Source organism: Ovis canadensis, chromosome 23 (genome assembly GCF_042477335.2).
Source record: "Ovis canadensis isolate MfBH-ARS-UI-01 breed Bighorn chromosome 23, ARS-UI_OviCan_v2, whole genome shotgun sequence".
NCBI lineage: Eukaryota > Metazoa > Chordata > Mammalia > Artiodactyla > Bovidae > Ovis > Ovis canadensis.
This window is the reverse complement of record NC_091267.1, coordinates 23,643,573-23,667,750: the sequence shown is the minus strand read 5'-3', so window position 1 is coordinate 23,667,750 and position 24,178 is coordinate 23,643,573. Positions and strand designations below refer to the sequence as shown.

Here is a 24,178-nt window from a genome sequence, read left to right as displayed (position 1 = left end):
TCTTTAAATATATCTTAGAAAGTTCTTTCACCACTACATAGAATTTCCAAATTTCTATACATATTTGTGTGTGTGTGTGTGTGTGTGTGTGTGCGCACGTGTCTATTAGCTACTCAATCATGTCCAACTCTTTGTGACCCCATGGGCTATAGCCTGCCAGGCTCCTCTGTCTATGGGATTCTCCAGGGAAATTGACAGATATTTCCTTCTCCAGGGGATCTTCCCGACCCAAGGATGAAACCCTGGTTTCTTGCATTGCAGGCAGCTTCTTTATTGTCTGAGCTACCAGGGAAGCCCATTCATACTCATACCTTCTCACTATTCATGGATTTATTTTCTGTTGTATCCTTCAACAATGCCAAATTATATTTGATACAAAGTTTTTCAATATTACTCAGGCATTCTCTGATACCTACAATTACCAATAAATATAAGTATGGATTAAAGAAGGTAGCGTCTAAAAGCAAATATTTGAGTTCTAACTGTAGCAGTTTGATTTAAGAGAATATGAACCTGGATTGCATTAACCATAGTTGAAAAGAAATAGAAAGATGTGGAAGTGTGCATCCATAAGAAAGAATGAAATAAGAACATTTGCAGCAACATGCATTATACTAAGTTAACTATGTTGGAAAAAGAAAGACGGATACCATGTACTATAACTTATATGTGGAATCTAAAATATGACACAAATGAACGTATCTACAAAGCGAAAACAGACATTGATATGGAGAACAGACTTGTGGTTGCCAAGTGGGATGAGGAGTTGGGGGAAGGATGGATTAGAAGTTCAGAACTAACAGGTGAAAACTATTGTACAAAGAATGGATAAACGAGTCCTACTGTAGAGCACAGGGAACTATATCCAATACCCTGTGATAAATAATAAAGGAAAAGAATATGAAAAACAATGTATATATGTGCATAACTGAATCACTTTGCTGTCTAGTAGATATTAACACAACATTGTAAATCAGTTATGAAAGTGAAAGTCACTAAGTCGTGTCCAACTCTTTGCAACTCCATGGACTGTAACCCACCAGGCTCCTCCGTCCATGTAATTCTCCAGGCCAGAATACTGGAGTAGGTAGCCATTCCCTTCTCCAGCGGATTTTCCTAACTCAGGTATTGAATTCAGCTCTCCTGCATTGCAAGCGGATTCTCTACTATCGGAGCCATCAGGGAAGCCCAAAATATACATCAATAAAATAATTTTAAAAAGAAACAAATGATGGAGCGGCAATAGTTGGTTGGTTGTGAAAAAGCATGCTGGCATCAGATGACTCTATTCTTTTTATATAATGGCAGTTATATTTGAAATACATTGACACAAATAAAAATAAATAAGCTTCCTTTCTTTACTTTTCAGAAGTAACTTGCATAAAACTTATTAAAATTAGTTACTCATATATCATTTGTAATTTATGCTAAAATGTAAAAAATCATCAGGAATGATAACATTCTAAAGAGTAAATCTTAGAATTAAAAAAAAGGAGCACATTCAGAATAATTTTTCTTTAAAGGGATTCATGATTTCCTTAGAAGCACAGAGCGAGTCACTACACAGACTGCTTGTGAGCTCGTTCTCTTTTTTTAAGTGGGAGAAATGTCACTTTAAAATCGGTAATATTTTGCTGTTTTCAGGAAGTAAGAGTTTAAGTATGCTACCATGTATCTGTCATTGTGGCGAAGTTAAAAGAATCATTTATTCAACTGCACGAATTAAAAATTGCCAACAAATTACTCTTGAGAAGAGAGTGACACTATCCTAAATCTGAAAGCAGATGCTTTAATACATCGCCAAATCAAGGCTTAGTCTACGCTGTTTCCCATACTTTCAAAAATCATTTGTTAGGGTACTTCTTACTTACTGTCTTTAAATGTGGGTTTATTGTCATTGACATCAGAAAGTTTGATTAATACACTTGTTGTTCCAGACAGTGCTCCAGGCAGACCAATCATGTCTTTGGCTTGAATAATCACCCAGTACTCATCTTGCAGTTCTCTATCCATTTTAGAAGATATCCTTATTTTTCCTTTAAAAATGTAACAAACGGCAATTATTATTTCATGATTAACCATGGCTTCTCCCTAGTCAATTTCTTAAGAATTTGAACATAAGATCATTGGTTTGACACATTTTGAATCACTACAATGTGCCAGATGCTGCCCTGGAGATAAAAAGGTGACAATATACTAATCACCAACTCTGCCTAGAGTTTAGTCATCACAATACTAATAGTAGTAGATCCTTAATAAAATACTATGCTAAGATAAACCACAGGGAGAGAGGAAGAAAGTCTTATTTTTCTGCTTTCTTTTTTGACCTGTTACTAGGGTGCTACAATTAATTGTTCCCCTAAACTTGGAAGAAGTTGACTTACTATAGATAGAGGTGTAAATAAAAATGCCAAATTTATGCAAAAAATACTGTGCACCTGTGATGTTAAAATCTATTTTGAGTCATGACCTGTGAAGAAGGGCTGATTTTTGATTCACAGTTACTCATAATCCACCAACAGAGCTATTCAAACCCACACTGGACCATGAAATTGTTGTATTCAGTGTCCACTTTCTATAAAATTATTCAATAAAACGTTATTCATCATTGAAGAAACCTAGGAAAAGCTTAAGATGGTGAATAGGAGGGCAAAATGCAGTCCTAAAGATTGGGGAACACATAATACAAATATAAGACAGGGAATGGCTAATCTTCAACAACGTCTGGGCAAAGGTATTTATTAAAAACTGTGATACCTGAACAAAAAAAAAAGAAGGATAAATTGGACCATACCCTGAAGATATTTTAACTGTGGACTGGTGTTTCACAATTATATTCTAGTATACGTAATCAATATGGAAACCATAGAATATATGAAACAGATGCTGCTACTGTCTTCCCCAGATGTGACTCAACAGAGAATCATGTTTGCTATTAGCAAAGGTGAATAGTATTCGACCTTCTGAATTATATATCCAAAGGTGTAGAGACTGAGAGGGACACAAAGACCTTCACTTCTCATGTGTGGAGGCTTCAACTAACTTTGCCTACTTTCTTTACTTTTCTTCTCATCTTCAGAATGAACAAATTTAAATATATTCCTAGATCCTCTTACACGCTCCAAAACTTACCTCTTCTGTGTTTTGGCTTTTAATTGCCTTGTTGCTCACTCTACTGCTCCTCCACTAATGAAATTAATTGCTTTAGCAGATTTGTTCAGTATATAATACTTGAGAAGCCAGCGAGGAATAGGAGGGAAAGACAAGGCTCGAAATGGCCAAGAAGATCGGGTGCCACCTGGCCCACGTCTCCTTCACAGATAACTCACTTTCTGCTTTCCTCCTGTCGTGTTTTCTCACCCTGGTGCCTGGACAGTCTAACAGCTTCAACAGTTCCCCTTCTCAGGGATTTCCTGTACATTCTTCCTATAATCTGGAATGCCTTCCTCTCCTCACTTTGGCTGCAGGCTCAGCTCAGCATCCTGTTTTCAGTGCCTTCTGCCTTGCCAGACAATATGAAATAGTGCTTACTTTCTTCTATTGAACCTTGTTTATTTTACTTCATGATATACACAAACTAAATGCATGTATTTATCAATATGCAAATGTTTAATATTTATATTTAAATTACAAGAGGAAAGAATTCCAGTTGCTTCCCTTTTATTTTTTTAATATTGCAATGTCATACTGCTGTAAACATAATATGTTGTAAACACAACGCCTGTTACATATTCGACCCTTCTCAACCAAGATCATGTAAGGGAATGAAAATCAAATGTCTTAAGGCATCCATTGCATATATTAAAATAACTTTAACTTGTACATTCAGGATAATAGAAACTAGGCATTATTCTGGGAGAATTAAGAATATAGTCACTCAAATCATACTTTTCAAAATCTGATTCTCACAAGAGACCTGACTGACAAAAGGTGAGATATTTAGTATTTGCTAAATGAATGAATCAATAAGAAATACTTAAAGACCCAACACATGCTTTAATTGCTTAAACCTTTTCATGTCATTGAGATGGATATAATACTTGTCTCATTAACAAACAGAATTTTACTCCTTTTGGCACTTGCCACATTTTTGGGTGGTTAGTTAGGTACTTCTTTTTTTCATCTTTAGAGAATATAAACTTCTTTATGTGTATTTAATCTTTGCAGTGACCAAAGAAATCATACTTGTTAAATGACCAATGTTAAAAAAATCTTATATGTTTAATAGATATAGAAAACTTTTGTTTTATTTATTTTATAAAGTATTCAATTGACTAACAGAAATTGAAGAAGCATGGATAGAAAAATCAAATGCTACATTCATGTAAATCAAAAGTACATAACACTCTGGCTGGGTGTACAGGTGGAACTCTGTGATTTTAATTTGCATTTCCATGATGACTACTAAGGTTACAGAATTTTAATATGCTTGCAGGCTTTCTTTGTATCAACTTTTTTGTCAATTGTTTGTAAATGTCTCTTTCCCATATTTTTAAAATGTACTAATCCTTAGGTATGCTTTATAATCCATACACAAATCATTTGTGGTATGGATGTGAAAAATCTAATCTCTCAACCTTAGAAAAATCAGCTAAAAAATAAAAATAATTAAATGCTTAAGATTACATTACAACCTCCTTCTTTATGGAAACATTTGGTCCACTTTACAACACATTTGTAGGCAGGGAACTTTTGCTCTGATGTTTGCCAACTTAGAATCATGTTGAATTGCACGTTATTTCATCCAGGAATACCTGTTGTTGGCTCAATGGAGAAATATGGTTGGCCTCGTAGTAAGCTGTACACAAGACGAGCATTATTGCCACTTGAAGGATCATCAGCATCACTTGCTGTCACCTGGGTTACTAATGTTCCTGAAGAGAACATAAATAGTTACAAGAAATTAAGACTCTGGTTTTTGGAAAATGGATCCTAGTTCTCTAAGATTCTTTCTTTAGCAAGAAAGATGATGATATGCAATGAAAGACCTGCCCTCCTTTTTATAAATTATGAAACAAATATACTTTTGTTTAGACAAGAAAATATAACTTTATAAAAAAATAGCCCTTATTCCCAAATACAATATAGAATTTTAAATGTATAGATCTAATGCAACCTAAATATTTAATAACCCACTAAAATGTATAATTAAGGATTATTCAAAGATGTTTTATTAGTGAAGTAATCAAAGGGAGATTTAAAAGCAGTTTTTCTTCAAAAACCATATTGTAACCAGTTCTTCAAAAATTATAGAATTTAAAAATATTAATAAATGTTATTAAAATGATCTTGACATAATGTCAACCTGAAAATAAGCAGAATTATTAGGCTAATATCATTCCCTTCAACAAAATGCCTACTTTAATGAATTTTCTTTTAAAGTGCAATGTAAAAATCTACCAGCTTGATAAGGTAAGCGTTCTTAATCTAATTTAGTAACAATCAATAAAATTCATGGGAAATAAATACTTGTATGTTTAAAATCAGTGGTTAACTTAAATATCTTTATTTAATTGTGCTTTCTAATGATTTTTATATAAATATGGAATCTAGCATTATGAGTCTTGTTGGAAACACAGATTTTTGAAGCTCTGTGTTCTGTGTTTTTACCATGAAAATAATAAATGTAAAATAAATTAAGATGATACAAATTTGAGGCAGAACTTCTAAAATAAATTTCATAAAGTCTTGCTTTATTCTGACTCACAATTTGTAAATATCAGCTCTAAAATTTAGAAGGACTTTAGGAATGGTCAATTCTAACATCACTCTTATTATCTGATTATATTTTTTTTTCAGTTTCTGTCTTTCTTTCCTTCTGTTTCCGTTTTATAGACATAACATTTCATTAAATACAGATTAATTAACTTTAAAAGCTTTAAATATTTTCTAAATGTTTTTTCTAAAAAAGTCAGTAGAGAGAAGCAAGCCTGTATAAGTTCTTAATCAGTAATTAAAAAACTGTAGAAATCTTCAAAAATAGTAAAGTAACATAAACAGTAATAATAAATAAGCATTGAAGCAATTAAGAAATACCCATCATTTGATAGTATTTTGTATATTTTCTGTGCGAAATTGTCATGTATAAGAAAAATTGTTCATTGACTTGTAGTTCAGTTCAGTCGCTCAGTCGCGTCCAACTGTTTGAGATCCCATGGATTGCACCTCGCCCGTCTTTCCTGTCCATCACCAGCTCCTGGAGCCTACCCAAACTTATGTCCATTGCATCAATGATGCCATCCAACCGTTTCATCCTCTGTCGACCCCTTCTCCTCCTGCCTTCAATCTTCCCCAGCATCAGGGTCTTTTCCAATGAGTTCATTCTTCAGGCGCCCAAAGTACTGGAGCTTTAGCTTCAGCATCAGTTCTTCCAATGAATATTCAAGACTGATTTCCTTTAGAATTGGCTGGTTGGATCTCCTTCCTGTCCAAGGGACTCTCAAGAGTCTTCTCCAACATCACAGTTCAAAAGCATCAATTCTTCGGCACTCAGCTTTCTTCATAGTCCAACATTCACATCCATTCATGACCACTGAAGAAACCTTAGCTTTGACTAGGTGGACCTTTGTTGGCAAAGTAATGTCTCTGCTTTTTAATATGCTGTCTAGGTTTGTCATAACTTTTCTTCTGAGGAGCAAGTGTCTTTTAATTTCACAGCTGCAATCACCATCTGCAGTGATTTTGGAGCCCCCCAAAATACAGTTTGTTACTGTTTCCATTGTTTCCCCATCTATTTTTCATGAAGTGATGGAACAGCATACCTTGATCTTAGTTTTCTGAATGTTAAATTTTAAGCCTACTTTTTCACCCTCCCCTTTCACTTTCATCAAGAAGCTCTTTAGTTCTTCTTCACTTTGTGCCAAAAGGGTGGTGTCATCTGCATATATGAGATTATTGGTATTTTTCCTGGCAATCTTGATTCCAGCTTGTGCTTCTTCCAGCCCAGCATTTTGCATGATGTTATTTGCATATAAGTTAAATAAGCAGGAGAAATATATACAGCCTCGACGTACTCCTTTCCCTATTTGGAACCAGTCTGTTGTTCCATGTCCAGTTTTAACTGTTGCTTCTTGAGCTGCATACAGATTTATCAGGATGCAGGTCAGGTGGTTTGGCATTCCCATCTCTTGAAGATTTTCCACAGTTTGTTGTGATCCACACAGTCAAACGTTTTGCTGTAGTCAATAAAGCAAAAGTAGATGTTTTTCTGGAACTCTCTTGCTTTTTTCATGATCCAATGGATGCTGACAATTTGATCTCTGGTTCCACTGCCTTTTCTAAATCCAGCTTGAACATCTGGAAGCTCATGGTTCACATTCTGTTGTATCCTGGCTTGGAGAATTTTGAGCATAACTTTGCTAGCGAGTGAGATGAGTGCAATTGTGTGGTGGTTTGAACATTCTTTGGCATTGCCTTTCTTTGGGATTGGAGTGAAAACTGACTTTTTCCAGTCCTGTGGCCACTGGTGCATTTTCCAGATTTGCTGGCCTATTGAGTGCAGCACTTTCACAGCATCATCTTTTAGGATTTGAAATAGCTCAATCAGAATTCCATCACCTCCATTAGCTTTGTTCCTAGTGATGCTTCCTAAGGCCCACTTGTCTTTTCATTCCAGGATGTCTGGCTCTACTTGAGTAATCACACCATTGTGGTTATCTGGGTCATGAAGAGCTTGCAGTTAGGAATGTTATACAGTACACAGAATGTTGACAAAATCACCACGAGGCCAATGATATGTCTTTCATGGAAACAATCGATGACTGTTTAAAGTGTCCCTTTCCTTATAATACCAGTAAAGATAGATAACAGACACTTGGTGATTGAGTATTATATTTCATGTGTATTACTCAATCAGTGTATGAAGCATGGTGTATGTCATATATATAATCTAAACTGTTTAGCCTCTATTTACTCATTTGATCAACATTTTCATATACTCTCACTAAAACTAATAAGGTTGACTCTACAACATTAATAGGTCAAAAATTAAATTCTCTCTAAATTATATTCGAAATAAATATATTTTTAAAGGATAAATGACCTATATGTACATTAATGAAAGGTATCTTATGCAGACTATTTTAACCTGAAGTATATCATCAGGATATCCTTCATCCACATTTGGATCATTTGATCAGTTTCTCAGATTAACTGTGTTTTATCATATGGCCCTCATTCAGATTTAATCATGTCTTAAAAAGAACTACATTCACTGCCCATTTGTCTCACACATTCTGAAAGAAACTGGAAGTAAAACAATAGATGTCTACAAAATTCACTGGGGCTTATTGTAATGAAAGAATTAATATTTTAAAAAAAAATTAAAAATCAGTGACAAATGCTTCTAGTACAAGTTGCAAATATATATATAGGTGTGAGTAGGGTGGTCCTTGGTAGAACTGGAGAGCTGACCACCCTGCTTAGAACTACTGTGACAATGCAGAATGATCATGAAAATTGTGTGCTAAGGGGAAGAGTAATAACCCAAAACCTGTATATGTGTACACTGAATTCTCTCACCCTTATTTCCTATTATTCTATCTTATGACACCACTCTGTAATTAGAATTGGGTAATTTATGGAAACTCTTAAAAAATTAAATTGAATAATTTCTTGAAGTTCAATTAGCAAGGAATGTATACCAGAGAGAGGGAAAGCCTTCGCTTGGTGACTGAAAGAGCTAAAGGTCACTGAATTTCTGAGTTGTCACCACAGCTTGGTCACAGATGACCAAACTATTTGTAAATGCAAAGAGCCAATGATTGGACTCTTGAAGTGATTGGGTCTCTTACATCAATTTTTATCTATCTTGTTATGTGAAGAAAGTATAATTACAAAAAATCACTTTCTCTGGTTTTAATAAGAGTAATTTCTCAGTTTACTTCTTCCTTTAATAAACTTACAACATAGCATGTAATATAAAAACCTGTGTCCTTATATCTCCAGCATTGGCAGGAAGGTTCTTTACCACTAGTGCCACCTGGGAAGCAGTTTATAACAACAAAGTATGTAATATAGTAAGTCTGCATTCTATCCATTACATTGATAGTTGATATTGTTTTCCTATATTATCCTTTAGAGATTTTCTCAAAAATGCAAAATTTAAATCAACTTGGTTGTTCTGAATAGCCTCTTAATCTTCAAGGTAGTTGTTGCAAAGGACTTTATGAAAATAAAATTTAAGATGATATTTGACTTTGTCCACTTTATCAGACATATTGTCTGGCAAAAACTTATTTCGTGTATGTAAACTTACATGTAAACTTGCACAAATGCTTGGAAAAAAATCACTCTTTTCTGTTGATTTCATTCAACCTCACAGCAGCGTCCATGCAGTTGTAGGATCTCTTCTTTTGCAACATTGCTTCTCATGTCTTTCTTTTCTTATATGACTGTCTAATTCCACTGATTCTCCTTCACCAGTCAACTCCTTTATATCTAGCGGTTCTGTCACCCTGTATATTTTCCTTTCCCTACCTACATTCTTCACTAAGATTTCATCCATTGCCATGTGCTCTGCAGCTCTCTTCACTGTGCCATGGGAATTTTTTTCCCAGAACATGGCATGGCTGGCCTCTTTGGATCATTTTCTGTAAATATTACTTCCTAAATGACCCCACTTTGTCCAGTCAATTAGCCATCATCATATTTTGCTCATATTTAACAGTTTAATAACATATAAGGTCAAATATTACCTGACTTCTTTAAAATAGTTGCTTACAGTTTATACACTATAATTAAAATATAAGGTCTGTTAACTAGCAATTACTTCATATGTTTCCTTTACAACCAAATCCCCAGTCTCACAAAAAATTCCTAGAACATGTTAGATCTATAACATATGTTTGTTGAAGAAGGAAAAGAAAAGAGCTAGGAGGAAAAGGAGAAGGAGGATGAGAAGGATGGAAGGAGAAAAAGAAATGTATCTCTGTCTGATGATCAGACAGGACAATACTAATTCATCATTTATATCTAAGGATAATTGGCCTTGATATACATTGAGGTGAGGTGAAGTCGCTTAGTCGTGTCTGACTCTTTGCGACCCCGTGGACTGTAGCCTACCAGGCTCCTCCGTCCATGGGATTCTCCAGTCAAGAATACTGGAGTGGGTTGCCATTGCCTTCTCCAGGAGATCTTCAAGAATACTGGAGTGGGTTGCCATTTCCTTCTCTAGGGGATCTTCCCGACCCAGGGATCAAACCCAGGTCTCCCACATTGGAAGCAGACGCTTTAACCCCTGAGCCACCAGGGAAGCCCATTTACACAGCTAAATTTGTTTATGCTGGTGTTAAAAATCTATGTTTTGAATACATGTAGAAATGGGTCTTTAAATTGCTAGTTGTTAAAGGGTGAAGAATCAGGAAAGTATATTATGGAATCTACATTTTTAGACATGCTGGATAATGGATCAAATTCAGACAAGGCAGTGTTAAAGCACCTTAGCATAATTTAAAAATCATTATTGAATTACACTTAAATAAATTCATTTATCACGATTAAATACATTTTATGAATTAAAAATTATATACTATTTGTTGTTTTGTTACAATTTTCTGACCAAAAAAGAGTGGACAAATTTTGTATGATTGTATGATAATTTTCCCCCTGTTGGAAACAAGTCTGATTTCCAAGGCAGTCAATTATTATATCTCATGGAAAGCATTTTCCTTTACAAGTATTTATAGTTAAAGTATTTATTAAAATGATATTGGGTTTGAAAAAGAAATTTAAAAATGGATGTGGCTACACAGAGATCTTCAACTGTTTTGTTTTTAGTTTTCATGATCCCTCGTTTGGATGATTATAGATTTTTGTCTTATAAAATGGTTTCTCTTATTTTTAAATGAAGATGATCCTATTTTTTTTTAAGATTCAAAAGTATATTTTGGAAAGTAAATTCTTATATTGAAGAAACTAATAAGTGAACAAGTTAAATAATTTCATGTATCACTCAAACATGTTTAACCGTTTTTTATTGAAGACTGAAATTATATTTTAACAAGACAAATTACCTAATAATAAATAGTATTGTTGCTTATAAAATTTTAGTGTATAGTCAAATTTTTCAAATATTTTACTTAACAGATTTGCAGAAGGAAGTACCCAGGTAGAACTTTAAATAATTCATGTTCAAAACATATGCTTGAAACTTTAAATTTGTTTTCATTGTTAACAGGTACATCTTTGATGTAAATTAATATGCAATACCTTCTGGAGACATCTCTGGTACAATGGCCTCATAAGGTTCATCTAGGAATTTTGGTTCATTGTCATTGATATCCGACACTCTGATGACAAATTCAGACTCAGGTTCCACAGCCCTTCCAGTAGTGGTGTCGATTACCTGGGCTCTGAGAGTGTAGAGGGACCGTTCCTCTCTATCAAGCTTCTCTACAGCATATATGTCACCTGTTCTTTCATCAATGGCAAAAATATTTCCAGCTCCAACTCCCAAAAGCTTGTACTGGAAAGAGTTGTTTCCATTGTCTAAATCAGATCTTAGCTGCAAGTGCAAAGAGAGATAATTTACTGTCTAGATATGTTAAAATAGATATATTTTACCTGTTTCATTTTCATGTTTGTTAATTATTCTCCAAACTAATAATTTCATATAATTCCCATATTGTATTCAGTTCAGTTCAGTCACTCAGTCATGTCCGACTCTTTGCGACCCCATGAATCACAGCATGCCAGGCCTCCCTGTCCATCACCAACTCCCGGAGTTCACTCAGACTCGCGTCCATCGAGTCAGTGATGCCATCCAGCCATCTCATCCTCTGTTGTCCCCTTCTCCTCCTGCCCCCAATCCCTCCCAGGATCAGAGTCTTTTCCAATGAGTCAACTCTTCGCATATTAGATGAGGTGAAATGTTAAATTTAAGATTAAAATCTATCTCCAGGAAGATGACTCTGAAATTTCACTGTAAAGCAGTATACAAATTTTATTACTCTAAATAGATGATTCCAATTAGAAACTATAATGATTGAAAAACAAAGTCTCTTTTATACATTATGCACAACACAGCCAGTTCGTGTTTACTCAGATGATTACATTTTTAGTCATTAAAACCATACTCTCAAATATTTATATTAGATTGGGATCTAGAGACAGTTAAAGAGATAATGACTTACATAAATTTAAATAGTGATGTTCTATCTCTAGGCTAAAAACACATAGAAGACATGGAAATATTAGTAAGAAAATTAGGGAGCATGTTGAGACTATGATAATAATCTCAATCATCCATAAAATCTGAAAATTGCTTTATATTAGTTTTTTCAATTAATTCTCATACTAATATTGTAAAATACATATTGTTGATTTAATAAATTCTTTGAATAGAGAAGAGAAGTGAGATTTAAAAATATAAAAACTTTCATAGAGTTTTATGGTTTGGGGGTTGAATTATGATTTGGACCAAAGCCCTGTTTGACCCCAGACCCTCGCCTACACAGCCCCTCCCCTCTTACAAACATGGTCTTTTAGTCCTCAAATTTAAGTCAAGTTAGATCTAATTCTTTCTTTCCAATGTAGTCCACTTAATTCTCAAATGTACCTATTCTTTGGCTCTCACTAAATAGCTTATTTATCCTAGTGTTAATGAAATTTTGAACTTTATATGTTAAAAAAGGTTATGATATAGAAAATACTACATGACTTTTCATATCTAACTTATTTTACATGAAGAAAAGAAGCATTAGAGAGTGACCTCCTAATTATCATGAATCCATGGTTTTCTTGATTCCTTATTCATATTCCAGTTTTTGAATGTGTGTGTGTGCTCATTCATGTATGACTCCTTGTGACTTCATGGAATATAGCCCACCAGGTTCCTCTGTCCATCCTATTCCAGGCAAGAATACTGGTGTGTTCCTGTTCTCCTCTGTACATGGAATTTTCCAGGCAAGATTACTGGTGTGGTTTGCTATTTCCTCCTCCAGGGGATCTTCCTGACCCAGGGATCGAACTCACATCTAATGCATTGGCAGGTGGATTCTTTACCACTGTGCCAGCTGGGGAGCACTATTTATGAATATGCCCTTCTTCAGAGTAAGAGCTTCTCTGAAAATATATACAGTAAACCAATAGACACAAGCTTAATTTCATAATTTTTCTGACAGCTCAAGGTACAATGTATCATTATTCTGGACTAATTAATACATTTTTCTATGTGGGGAGAATATCTCAAGATAGCAAAATGAACAATTTAATATTATAATGCTGTCTTGAATCATTGTTTTACAATAAAAGAAACAAATTGGAAATAATGAAAAAAGAATTACAGCTTTTAAATTTTGGAAGTCCTTACTTATTAATAAAAGTGAAGTCCACATCCCCTAATGATGAGAAATTAAGGAAAACAAATGTACTTTCTAAAATAAGTATTAGAAATGAGAAGAATCACATGCCCTGGTTTCCAATATCATTTCAATATAGTTTGAATATCAGGATCAAGGAAAGTCAGATTTGGTCATGGATAAATGCATTTCTAGTATATTCAGTTTGATTGTCATAGATCAGTGAGCCTGATCTTTTTAGGATTCAGATTTAATTTAAAAAAACCATAATTTCAACATCTTCTATTTATGTCACAAAATGCATAAGTTAAACACATTTCAATTTCATGATTATACATTTTCTATTTTTCCATTCAAAACCATTTTTGCAATTATGTATTTACAATCAATTTGGAAAATCTTATTTGACTAAATCTTTACTTCATTGTGCTTCCAAATTTTAACCCCTTTTAACAAACTGATCAAAAAGAAAGTGATTTTTGGACATATCAGCTATATTGTCTTTTTACCAGCTCTGTCACTACAAACATGTAAATATTTGCTATAACTCTCCTTTAAACAGTTACTGTTTAAGCCTAATGAGGTTGTTTAGAGGAAAGATATCTGTTAGAATATTTTCATAAATATTTTTACAGAATGAAAAAGCTAAATGCTATATGAAAGGAGGAAATAAAAGTTATCTGTAGTGAGCAGAAGCAAAAAAAGAAATGAGAAAATGTGAATTAATCACATCACTAGTCCTCATTTTGATTGCACTGATGCACTTCCCTTAGAGCCTTACCACTGAAAGTCAAAAAAGGCGTGAGAAATATTACTTATACCAGATACACACACACACACACACACACACACACACACACACACACACACACCCCAATGACTGAAATTGGCCTAAAATCCTAACCAAGGTCGTTGGTTGAATGTAGTCATATATTTGGCTAATGGGCTAGATGAACTCATGTGGAATCCAGACAACACACTAACACAGAAGTTCTTTTGAAAGGGCTAGAAGGAGGGAGTTAATGAATTTTGAGTGCTTCACCCTTTGGGCCCAATTAAATTTTAGTGCTAGTTAATTAGTGGTTAAACTTATTTGAGTTCATTCATCCAGAGAAAGAGCCTTACAGAGAAGAAGACATGATATTATAATTACCTCTGTTTAAAGAAAATCAACTAAGAATAAAAACTGAAAACATGAATAGGAAATGTTTTGTGTCATTAAGGACATTTTCTTAAAATGTTTTTATAGAGAGAAGTGAAATAATTATTCATTTTACTTCAACTTCACTAATCAAATGAAGTGTGTAGGTTCTTCAAGCTACATGACTATAAAAGTATTTGGTATTAATCTATTTCATTAAAAATTAATGAGGAGTAAATCAACAGCCACTTAGCATAATGGAAAATACAGCTAAATACTGTTGGTAAACATTACTGTTGCTTTGATCCATTACCAAAAATAACACCATCAGATTTCCAGATGTTGATAAAGGCTGCATTTTCACATGAGAGACTAAAGTGAAATTTGAAATGCAGAGCTTTCTCTCTTCTTCAAGTTTTGTGAATATTTTTGGTGTTTGCAAATATTAAACAATCAGTTATGCTGTTGTTTGAGCCTTTCTAATAGTTCCACTGAGAAAATGAAAAATTCATCAAATACTGAAGCCTCCACAACTCATTCGATTAGATTTACAAGGTTATTTCCAGTAGCACTTTCAGAAAATCAGTACCTGGCCAATGTGATGTCTGGTCTTATTCATTTCCTCTGGTACAAAAAACTGGTTCCACATCCAGCCACGCCTGATTCTCAAGTGAGATCCCGCTGGGTGCCTCACCTCCTCTGTTTTAGAGTTTTCTGTTGCTATAATGCAAGGCCATAGGAGAGGAATTCCAAACATAAAAGGCAGCAATAACCAACAATTCATTTTGCTCTGGATTCCAAATGGTACTCTCCAGGGGAAATAGTGTGCTGCAAACAAAACTCTTAAGCTCTCTTGTAATATTTTCAACTCTTACGTATCTTCCATATTCCTAGAGAACAGAATAAAACAATATTTTGAGATTTAAAAAATAACACTTTGACTCTGTGGGAGAAAGTGAGGGTGGGATGATGTGAGAGAATACTGAAATATGTATATTATCATATGTGAAACAGATCGCCAGTCCAGGTTTGGTGCATGAGGCAGGGTGCTCAGGGCTCGTGTGCTGGGATGACCCTGAGGGATGGGATGGGGAGGGAGGTGAGGGGGGTTCAGGATGGGGAACATGTGTACACCCATGGCAGATTCATGTCAATGTATGGCAAAAACCACTACAATACTGTAAAGTAATTAGCCTCCAATTAGAATAAATAAATCTAAAAAAATAATAAATAAATTATCCTGAATCACCTAAAAACAAAACACTTTCTCACAGAATTATTGAAGGCAGGATAAAACTTTTGCATCTGTAAAAATGGGACAAAATATGCATTTATTTTCCAGGTAAGCTAGTTAATCATATTTTGTAGGAATAATTTGAATGGAACAATTACAAATTTCTGCCTAGTTATTGTTATAAATCTGCCTGAAGGTGGAAAAGTTGCCCTACCAATCTCCTTGACTGATAACTGGCACTGATAAATTTTTAAAAGTTTAACTAGCTTACTTCTTTCTATTTCAGTAAAACTCAAACTCCATTAAATCAACTATCAAACCAGGTAAAAATGTGACATTTCTCTTTTTCAATTCAGTTTCTTAAATTATGATATTTTACATAGATAATTAAATAGAAAAAAAAGAAAATTCAGCTTAAGACCTGGGGGACTTAAAATTTTATACTGATTCATAATCTTGATGTTATGAAATACTTTGCAAATAGAAACTCTAAGATATTTTTATATTGCAAATATATACCAAAGAAATGTTTTTCATCTTAACAAAGAAAGAAAACCATTTATAAAAAATAAAATAAAAATCTCAGTGCTTGGGTAACATGGCTAAATGTTTATAATAAGTAAAATGGAGATGAAAGGTCTTTCAGTATTTAAATAGAAGGTGAGGATGGGATGATTTGAGAGAATAACATTGAAACATATTTATTATCATATGTGAAACAGATCGCCAGTCCAGGTTCAATGCATAAATCAGGGTGCTCAGGGCTGGTGCATTGGGATGACCCAGAGGGATGGGATGGGGAGGGAGAGAAGAGGGGGTTCAGGATGGGGAACACGTGTACACTCATGGCTGATTCATGTCACTATATGGCAAAAACCAATACAATATTGTAAAGTAATTAGCCTCCAACTAAAATAAATAAATAAAAATGAATTTAAAAAATTAAGACAAAAACAAACAAACAAAGAAAACAAAAAACAAGCTAGGGACTTTTCCATTTAGAACTTTCCATTTACCTGATACTGATCATACCAACTCTCCATGACATGATTGGTAATTCTCACCTTTAAATGAAACAGAATAACTTTTCATTTCCCATATTTACATAGTCTCCACATAACCAAATTGGCTTTGTTGGGATTAAGGAAGAAAAATCCCTGGAGAAGGAAATGGCAACCCACTCCAGTATTCTTGCCTGGAGAATCCCACGGACAAAGGAGCCTGGTGGGCTACAGTCCACGGGGTCACAAAGAGTCGGACACGACTGAGCGACTTCACTTTCACTTTCACAGAAGAAAAATAGTTTTGTCAGATCTAACAATGCCCTAATCAACAGAAAAGTCATAAAATCTTTTTCAGTTAGGAGTCTTTCATATGACCTTGTTTGAATTTTCTCCATGTATCTTTGATTGTCCCTGATAGATTTCATAGGTCTTTGGCTCCTGTTAGTAAGAGATGTTAAAAAAGGCTAATTAACAAAAAACATACTGTTGTTAATGGGAATTCCATGGTCCCTCTCTAATTCCTTCAAGCAGATATATTCTTTGTTATAAGTTTACTTAATGAAAATAAAGAAAAAATTCACCTGTGGTAAAAATTAAATATTAATTTTACCCTATGTTCAATATTTGAAATTTTAATTATGTCTGTTGCTTAGAAATCGATAAAACACATATTTCTGATAGCAATGAACAATGAAAACATTTGGAACAAGTACAGTTTTCTTTATGAAAAGATAATTTGTATAAATTTGGAAAACTATCACTAGCAGTGATATGTATTACACTTAAAATGTCAGGTAAATACCATCAAAGTTAACTTTATATTATAGTATCTTCATACATTTAAGCACAAAATAGTATAATGAACAGCTGTATGCCATCATTTAGGTTCAAAATTATCAAGACATGATCAGTCTTGCTTAATCTGTATACACGCCTATTTCCTGATATTAAAAAAATTTTGAAATGTCCTATCATTTTAATGATTCATTACACACACAAGCAAACTTAGGCACACATGGCATATGTATATATGTGTGTATGTGTGTACCTTTTTTTTACTTTTTAGTTTATTTTTAAAATTTTAATATCTTTAATTCTTACATGCGTTCCCAAACATGAACCCCCCTCCCACCTCCCTCCCCATACTATCAGCAGTTGTATGCCAATAAAATGGACAACGTGGAAGAAATGGACAAATTCTTAGAAAAGTACAATTTTCCAAAACTGAACCAGGAAGAAATAGAAAATCTTAACAGACCCATCACAAGCACGGAAATTGAAACTGTAATCAGAAATCTTCCAGCAAACAAAAGCCCAGGTCCAGACGGCTTCACAGCTGAATTCTACCAAAAATTTCGAGAAGAGCTAACACCTATCCTCCTCAAACTCTTCCAGAAAATTGCAGAGGAAGGAAAACTCCCAAACTCATTCTATGAGGCCACCATCACCCTAATACCAAAACCTGACAAAGATGTCACAAAAAAAGAAAACTACAGGCCAATATCACTGATGAACATAGATGCAAAAATCCTCAACAAAATTCTAGCAATCAGAATCCAACAATACATTAAAAAGATCATACACCATGACCAAGTGGGCTTTATCCCAGGGATGCAAGGATTCTTCAATATCTGCAAATCAATCAATGTAATTCACCACATTAACAAATTGAAAAATAAAAACCATATGATTATCTCAATAGATGCAGAGAAGGCCTTTGACAAAATTCAACATCCATTTATGATAAAAACTCTCCAGAAAGCAGGAATAGAAGGAACATACCTCAACATAATAAAAGCTATCTATGACAAACCCACAGCAAACATTATCCTCAATGGTGAAAAATTGAAAGCATTTCCCCTAAAGTCAGGAACAAGACAAGGGTGTCCACTTTCACCGCTACTATTCAACATAGTTCTGGAAGTGTGTACCTTTTTTAAAAATCAAAATTAACTACTAAAATTTTAGAATGTCTTCAATACAATCAAATATTCAAACAATACTCAAATTAAAATTATTTAAACATCTTTGAGTCAAGATTCAGCTATTTACACACCATGTAGTTTGTTGAGACATTTGTTAAATCTCAGTTAACCCACAAGTCTCATCACACTAAATTTAACTTTTCTTTCCATTTATGTGTTGAGAAAAGTAATTGATCCCATGGATTTTCCCACATTATGGATTTTTCTGACTGCATCCCCACAGTGTGGTTTAATATATTTCTTTATTCACTTTAAATTAGTAGAATCTTGATTAGATGCAATTTTACATATTTGTCAACAATACTCATAACTGATACTCTACATTTAATATTGCTTCATATCTGAAGGCAAAAATTTCTTACTTTTGTCACATGTTATTTCCAGTCTTGATGTGTTCTTGTTCCTAAGTTTCATTATTAGCTTCATGTACTGGCACTTGAACCATTTATTATGAATTTCCTCATCACTCTTTCTTTTAAAGTTTTGCCGGTTATTGATGATAACTGTCTAAATCAAATATTTTAGTGACCACATAATGAAACACAAAAAAGAAAGAAAAAAAAATGAAACTCCTAGAACTGAATGATGTAATACCTAAGATCAAAATGGTTATATCAAAAGATCAAACATTATAGAAGAAAATACCATTGATTTTAAAGATTATTTTTTAAATTTTTCAAATTAAAGTAGAGAGATAATAGCAGCAGGAGAAAAAATGATTTTTAACAATAAAGATAATTTCAATAACTATGGAATAATTTCCAATAGTATAATATTTATATAATTGGAATCCAAGAGAGAAAAGAGAGAAAATAATAATAACCAATGGTTTTTCAAATGTGCAGAACAATACCACACTTAAAAAGACACTCAACAAACAAGTAAAAGAAAAATCAAAGAAAATCATGTTATTGTAAAATTACTAAAAATAAAATGTAAAGATAAAAAAGGAAACAATGAGAATGTCTATTAAATGCTCATCAGAAATTACTGATGAAAAGAGAGTGAAGCCCATAAAGTTCTGAGAGAAAACCTTCCAACCTATAATTATATATCCTTCAAAATCAAGGTACTATAAAGCACATTAGAATTAATCAACAGCACAACTGCACTGTAAAACTATTAACTGGAAACTCTTCAGAATGAAGGACATGTGGACCAACATAAAATGACGAATTAGAAGGAAATATTAAATATGTATAGATAAATATAAAAGGCTATTTTTTATTTTTATTAATACTTTAAAAATATATATTATTTATAAATTAATAACAATATTACATGGTATATAACATGTAGAATAAAATCAGTGCTGATAATGGTGAAAATAAAGGGATGTGGGAAATTACATTATCTATTATTCAACTTATTACATTATAGATAAAGCAATTGCTCAAGTAGGCTGTTGTGAGAAATGATGCATGCACACCAAATTCACTAGAGCAATCACTGAAAATAAACAAAATGCCATATCATGGGACCAAGAAAGGGAAAGTAAGATTCTAGAAATTTTTTATTAGTGCAATAATAAACAGGAGAATGCAGGAGAAGAAGTAAACTCAAGATTGTATAGCAACTTCAACCAAATAAGTCACTGCAGTAAAATGAGATTAACAAAACACTACAAATAACATGCAGTGTTTGTCAGTTTGGAATTTAAAAACTTAACCCAACAATGTACTAAACAAAGCATGTAATTATAAATACACAGATAGGCTGTAAGGACAAGGAGGAGAAAAATGTACCATAAAATAATAGTCATAAGTTAGTGGAAATGCTGTATCAGTATCTCAGAAACAAGACCTCAAGATAAGAGTTATATCATTTGACATAACAAGAGCATTTACAAAGACTATAAAAGGAAATTTATCAAATAGGCCTAACATTCCCAAACATAAGCGAATTTAATACCAGAGCTTTGGAATACATGAAGCAAATATCAATAGAACTAACGAGAAGTAAATAGTTATAATTGTGGTGTAGTTAACACTGGCCTCCTCTATTGAAATGCGAACTGAACAAGAAAAATCTCTGAGAATAAAAAGAAAATTAAAAGCACAATCAATCATCATCAAATAATTAAGACTATAGATTGCTGTACCAAATGGGATATAGTTCTCATGTGCTGCTGGTGAGAATGGAAGCTGGCACAACTGGTGTAGAAAACAGGTTTTTAAGTTAAAAACTTGAATATACACCAGCCATGTGACCCAGCCATTCTATTCTCAGATATTTGCCACAGATGAATAAAATTACACGTCCAAGCAAAGATATTTACCAGAATGTTTCAGTTCAGTTCAGTTCAGTCGCTCAGTCGTATCTGGCTCTGCGACCCCATGAATCGCAGCACGCCAGGCCTCCCTGTCCATCACCATCTCCCGGAGTTCACTCAGACTCACGTCCATCGAGTCAGTGATGCCATCCAGCCATCTCATCCTGGGTCGTCCCCTTCTCCTGCTGCCCCCAATCCCTCCCAGCATCAGAGTCTTTTCCAATGAGTCAACTCTTTGCATGAGATGGCCAAAGGATTGGAGTTTCAGCTTTAGCATCATTCCTTTCAAAGAAATCCCAGGGCTGATCTCCTTCAAAATGTTTAAAACAGCTTTATTTAAAATTGCCCAACTGACTACAAATCAAATGACTAGCAACAATTCAATGTATTAAGTGTGGTACATCCATGGGGTGTAATCGTGCTGAATAGTAAAAATAAATGAACTATTGATGCACAAAGTAACATCCCCAATAGTTACGCTGAATGAAAGAAGCTTGACAAAAGATAATTCAGATTGCGTGTTTCCATCTGTATAAAATTCTAGAAAATTCAAACCTATTACAATGACAGAAAACAGGTAAATTCTTGAGAGAGCATTGAGCTGGAGAAGAAGGAGGGAATACCAAGGGTCTTAAGAGAAAATCGAGAGGTGATGGCTTTGTTCATTATCTTGACTGTGATTATGGTCTCACAGAAGTATAAATATCCCAAAGGAACCCAAATTAACTTGAATATGTGTGGTTTGTTCTGTCAGTTATCCCTCATTACTGCTGCTAAAAAAATCTGATTTATTTCAATGCTACTCTCTCAAATCTTCCTACCTTTTCCTCCCCACTATTGCATCCAAAAGTCTGTTCTTTTGCACTCAAACGTATGCATTAGGGCTTTCCTGCTGGCTCAGACAGTAAAGAATAAACGAGCAACGCAGAAGACCCAAGTTCGATCTCTGGATGGGGAAGATCCCCACTCTCCCCTTCCCCCACTGTGTCCAAAAGTCTGTCTTTTTGCATTGAAAGTTCCAGTGGGAATTTGTTATATGAGGCAGGGAACCCAAAGCCTGTGTGCTCAGTGACAACATAGAGGGACAGTATTGGGGAGGCTTCAACATGTTAGTAGTTTGACCAAAAAAGTGTAGGGTTTTAAAGAAGACATTGTGCTAGATTAAAAGATGTTTAAGATACAAGAGCAAGTGTAAAGTGAGGACATTGTCTAGATCTTGATTTGTAGAAACACATTCTTATCCTTACATTTTTATAAATCTCTAACATTTAATATGAATTGGTTATTAGATGATAAATAAAAATATTGCTACTTTTGCTTGTCATTGTTTTTCTGGTCAACAACTGATAATTTTTGGTCCTCCTGATAATTAATATTCTTGAAATTGGTTAATGAGTATTTGCACTGCATTTTAACTGTATTTAAAACATATTTTCAACAATAAAAATAACAATAATTTATTTTATATTTATAAAATCAATATGATGCACAGAAAGTATTAAATATTTTAGTACCAGCAGTTGATGAAATATACAAAAAACAGAACTCTATAATAAATTAATGAAATTAAAAATTTGGGCAACCACTGAATTGGCATACCAGATGGCTCAAAGGTAAAGAATTCACCTATAGTGCAAGAGACACAAAAGACTCTTGTTTGATCTCTTCATCAGGAAGATTTCCTGGAGAAAAAATGGCAACCTTCTCCAATATTCTGGCCTGGAAAATTCCATGGACAGAGGACCCTGGCAGACTACACTCCACACGGTCATGAAGAATTGGACACAACTGAGCACATACATGGACACGGTGGAGATAATTTGTCTAAATTTAGTATTATTTAAAAGCTAGTTTACTTTATAAACTAACAGCTATTTTCTTTACCACTTTATACCTCAAATAAAATTTTAAATTTGTCCACTTAGAGGCAAATATAAACTGAATTATGCAGGAAAAAATGTATAAAAAATTGAAGTTCAAATTAAGGCACCATGGAACACCAAACCACCTGACTTGCCTCTTAAGAAATCTGTATGCAGGTCAGGAAGCAACAGTTAAAACTGCACATGGAACAACAGACCGGTTCCAAATAGGAAAAGGAGTACGTCAAGGTTGTATATTGTCATCCTGCTTATTTAACTTAAATGCAGAGTACATCATGAGAAACGCTGGATTGGAAGAAACACAAGCTGGAATCAAGATTGCCGGGAGAAATATCAATAACCTCAGATATGCAGATGACACCACCCTTATGGCAGAAAGTGAAGAGGAGCTAAAAAGCCTCTTGATGAAACTGAAAGAGGAGAGTCGAAAAGTTGGCTTAAAGCTCAACATTCAGAAAATGAAGATCATGGCATCCTGTCCCATCACTTCATGGGAAATAAATGGGGAAACAGTGGAAAGAGTGTCAGACTTTATTTTTTTGGACTCCAAAATCACTGCAGATGGTGACTGCAGCCATGAAATTAAAAGACGCTTACTCCTTGGAAGAAAAGTTATCACCAACCTAGATAGTATATTCAAAAGCAGAGACATTACTTTGTTGCCTAAGGTCCGTCTAGTCAAGGCTATGGTTTTTCCAGTAGTCGTGTATGGATGTGAGAGTTGGACTGGGAAGAAGGCTAAGTGCCGAAGAATTGATGCTTTTGAACTGTGGTGTTGGAGAAGACTCTTGAGAGTCCCTTGGACTTCAAGGAGATCCAACCAGTCCATTCTGAAGGAGATCAGCCCTGGGATTTCTTTGGAAGGAATGATGCTAAAGCTGAAACTCCAGTACTTTGGCCACCTCCTGAGAAGAGCTGACTCATTGGAAAAGACTCTGATGCTGGGAGGGATTGGGGGCAGGAGGAGAAGGGGACGACCAAGGATGAGATGGCTGGATGGCATCACTGACTCGATGGAAGTGAGTCTGAGTGAACTCTGGGAGATGGTGATGGACAGGGAGGCCTGGCGTGCTGCTATTCATGGGGTCGCAAAGAGTTGGACACGACTGAGTGACTGAACTGAATGCTACCAAATGTTTCAAAATTATAAGGTGATACATTATAAATTATTCTCATAAGTTGGTTTTCTAAACTAAGCCTAAGAAAAGAAAAATAATACACAGATTTTATGATGGTAGTTAAGATGATAGGAGAAAGAGAAACTGGTTTAACATTTGAAGTTTAGAAATATCTGTGGCATTTTTTTTCCTCTGATACAACCTAGAGCTATCAAAACATAATATCCATTAAACTTGAATGAT

General features: G+C 34.3%; 1 protein-coding gene across 1 annotated transcript in view; it reads right to left on the bottom strand.

Annotated features, from left to right (window-relative positions):
- Positions 1-24,178, bottom strand: part of CDH19 (cadherin 19) — a 77,652-nt gene that overhangs the window by 33,582 nt on the left and 19,892 nt on the right. Inside the window, exons 2-5 of the mRNA XM_069568428.1 lie at positions 15,029-15,329; positions 11,209-11,503; positions 4,755-4,874; positions 1,872-2,036 (exon numbers count right to left, since the gene is read on the bottom strand). Coding sequence (XP_069424529.1) covers positions 1,872-2,036; positions 4,755-4,874; positions 11,209-11,503; positions 15,029-15,223 — 775 coding nt within the window. The 5' untranslated portion in view covers positions 15,224-15,329. The remainder of the gene's footprint in view (positions 1-1,871; positions 2,037-4,754; positions 4,875-11,208; positions 11,504-15,028; positions 15,330-24,178) is intronic.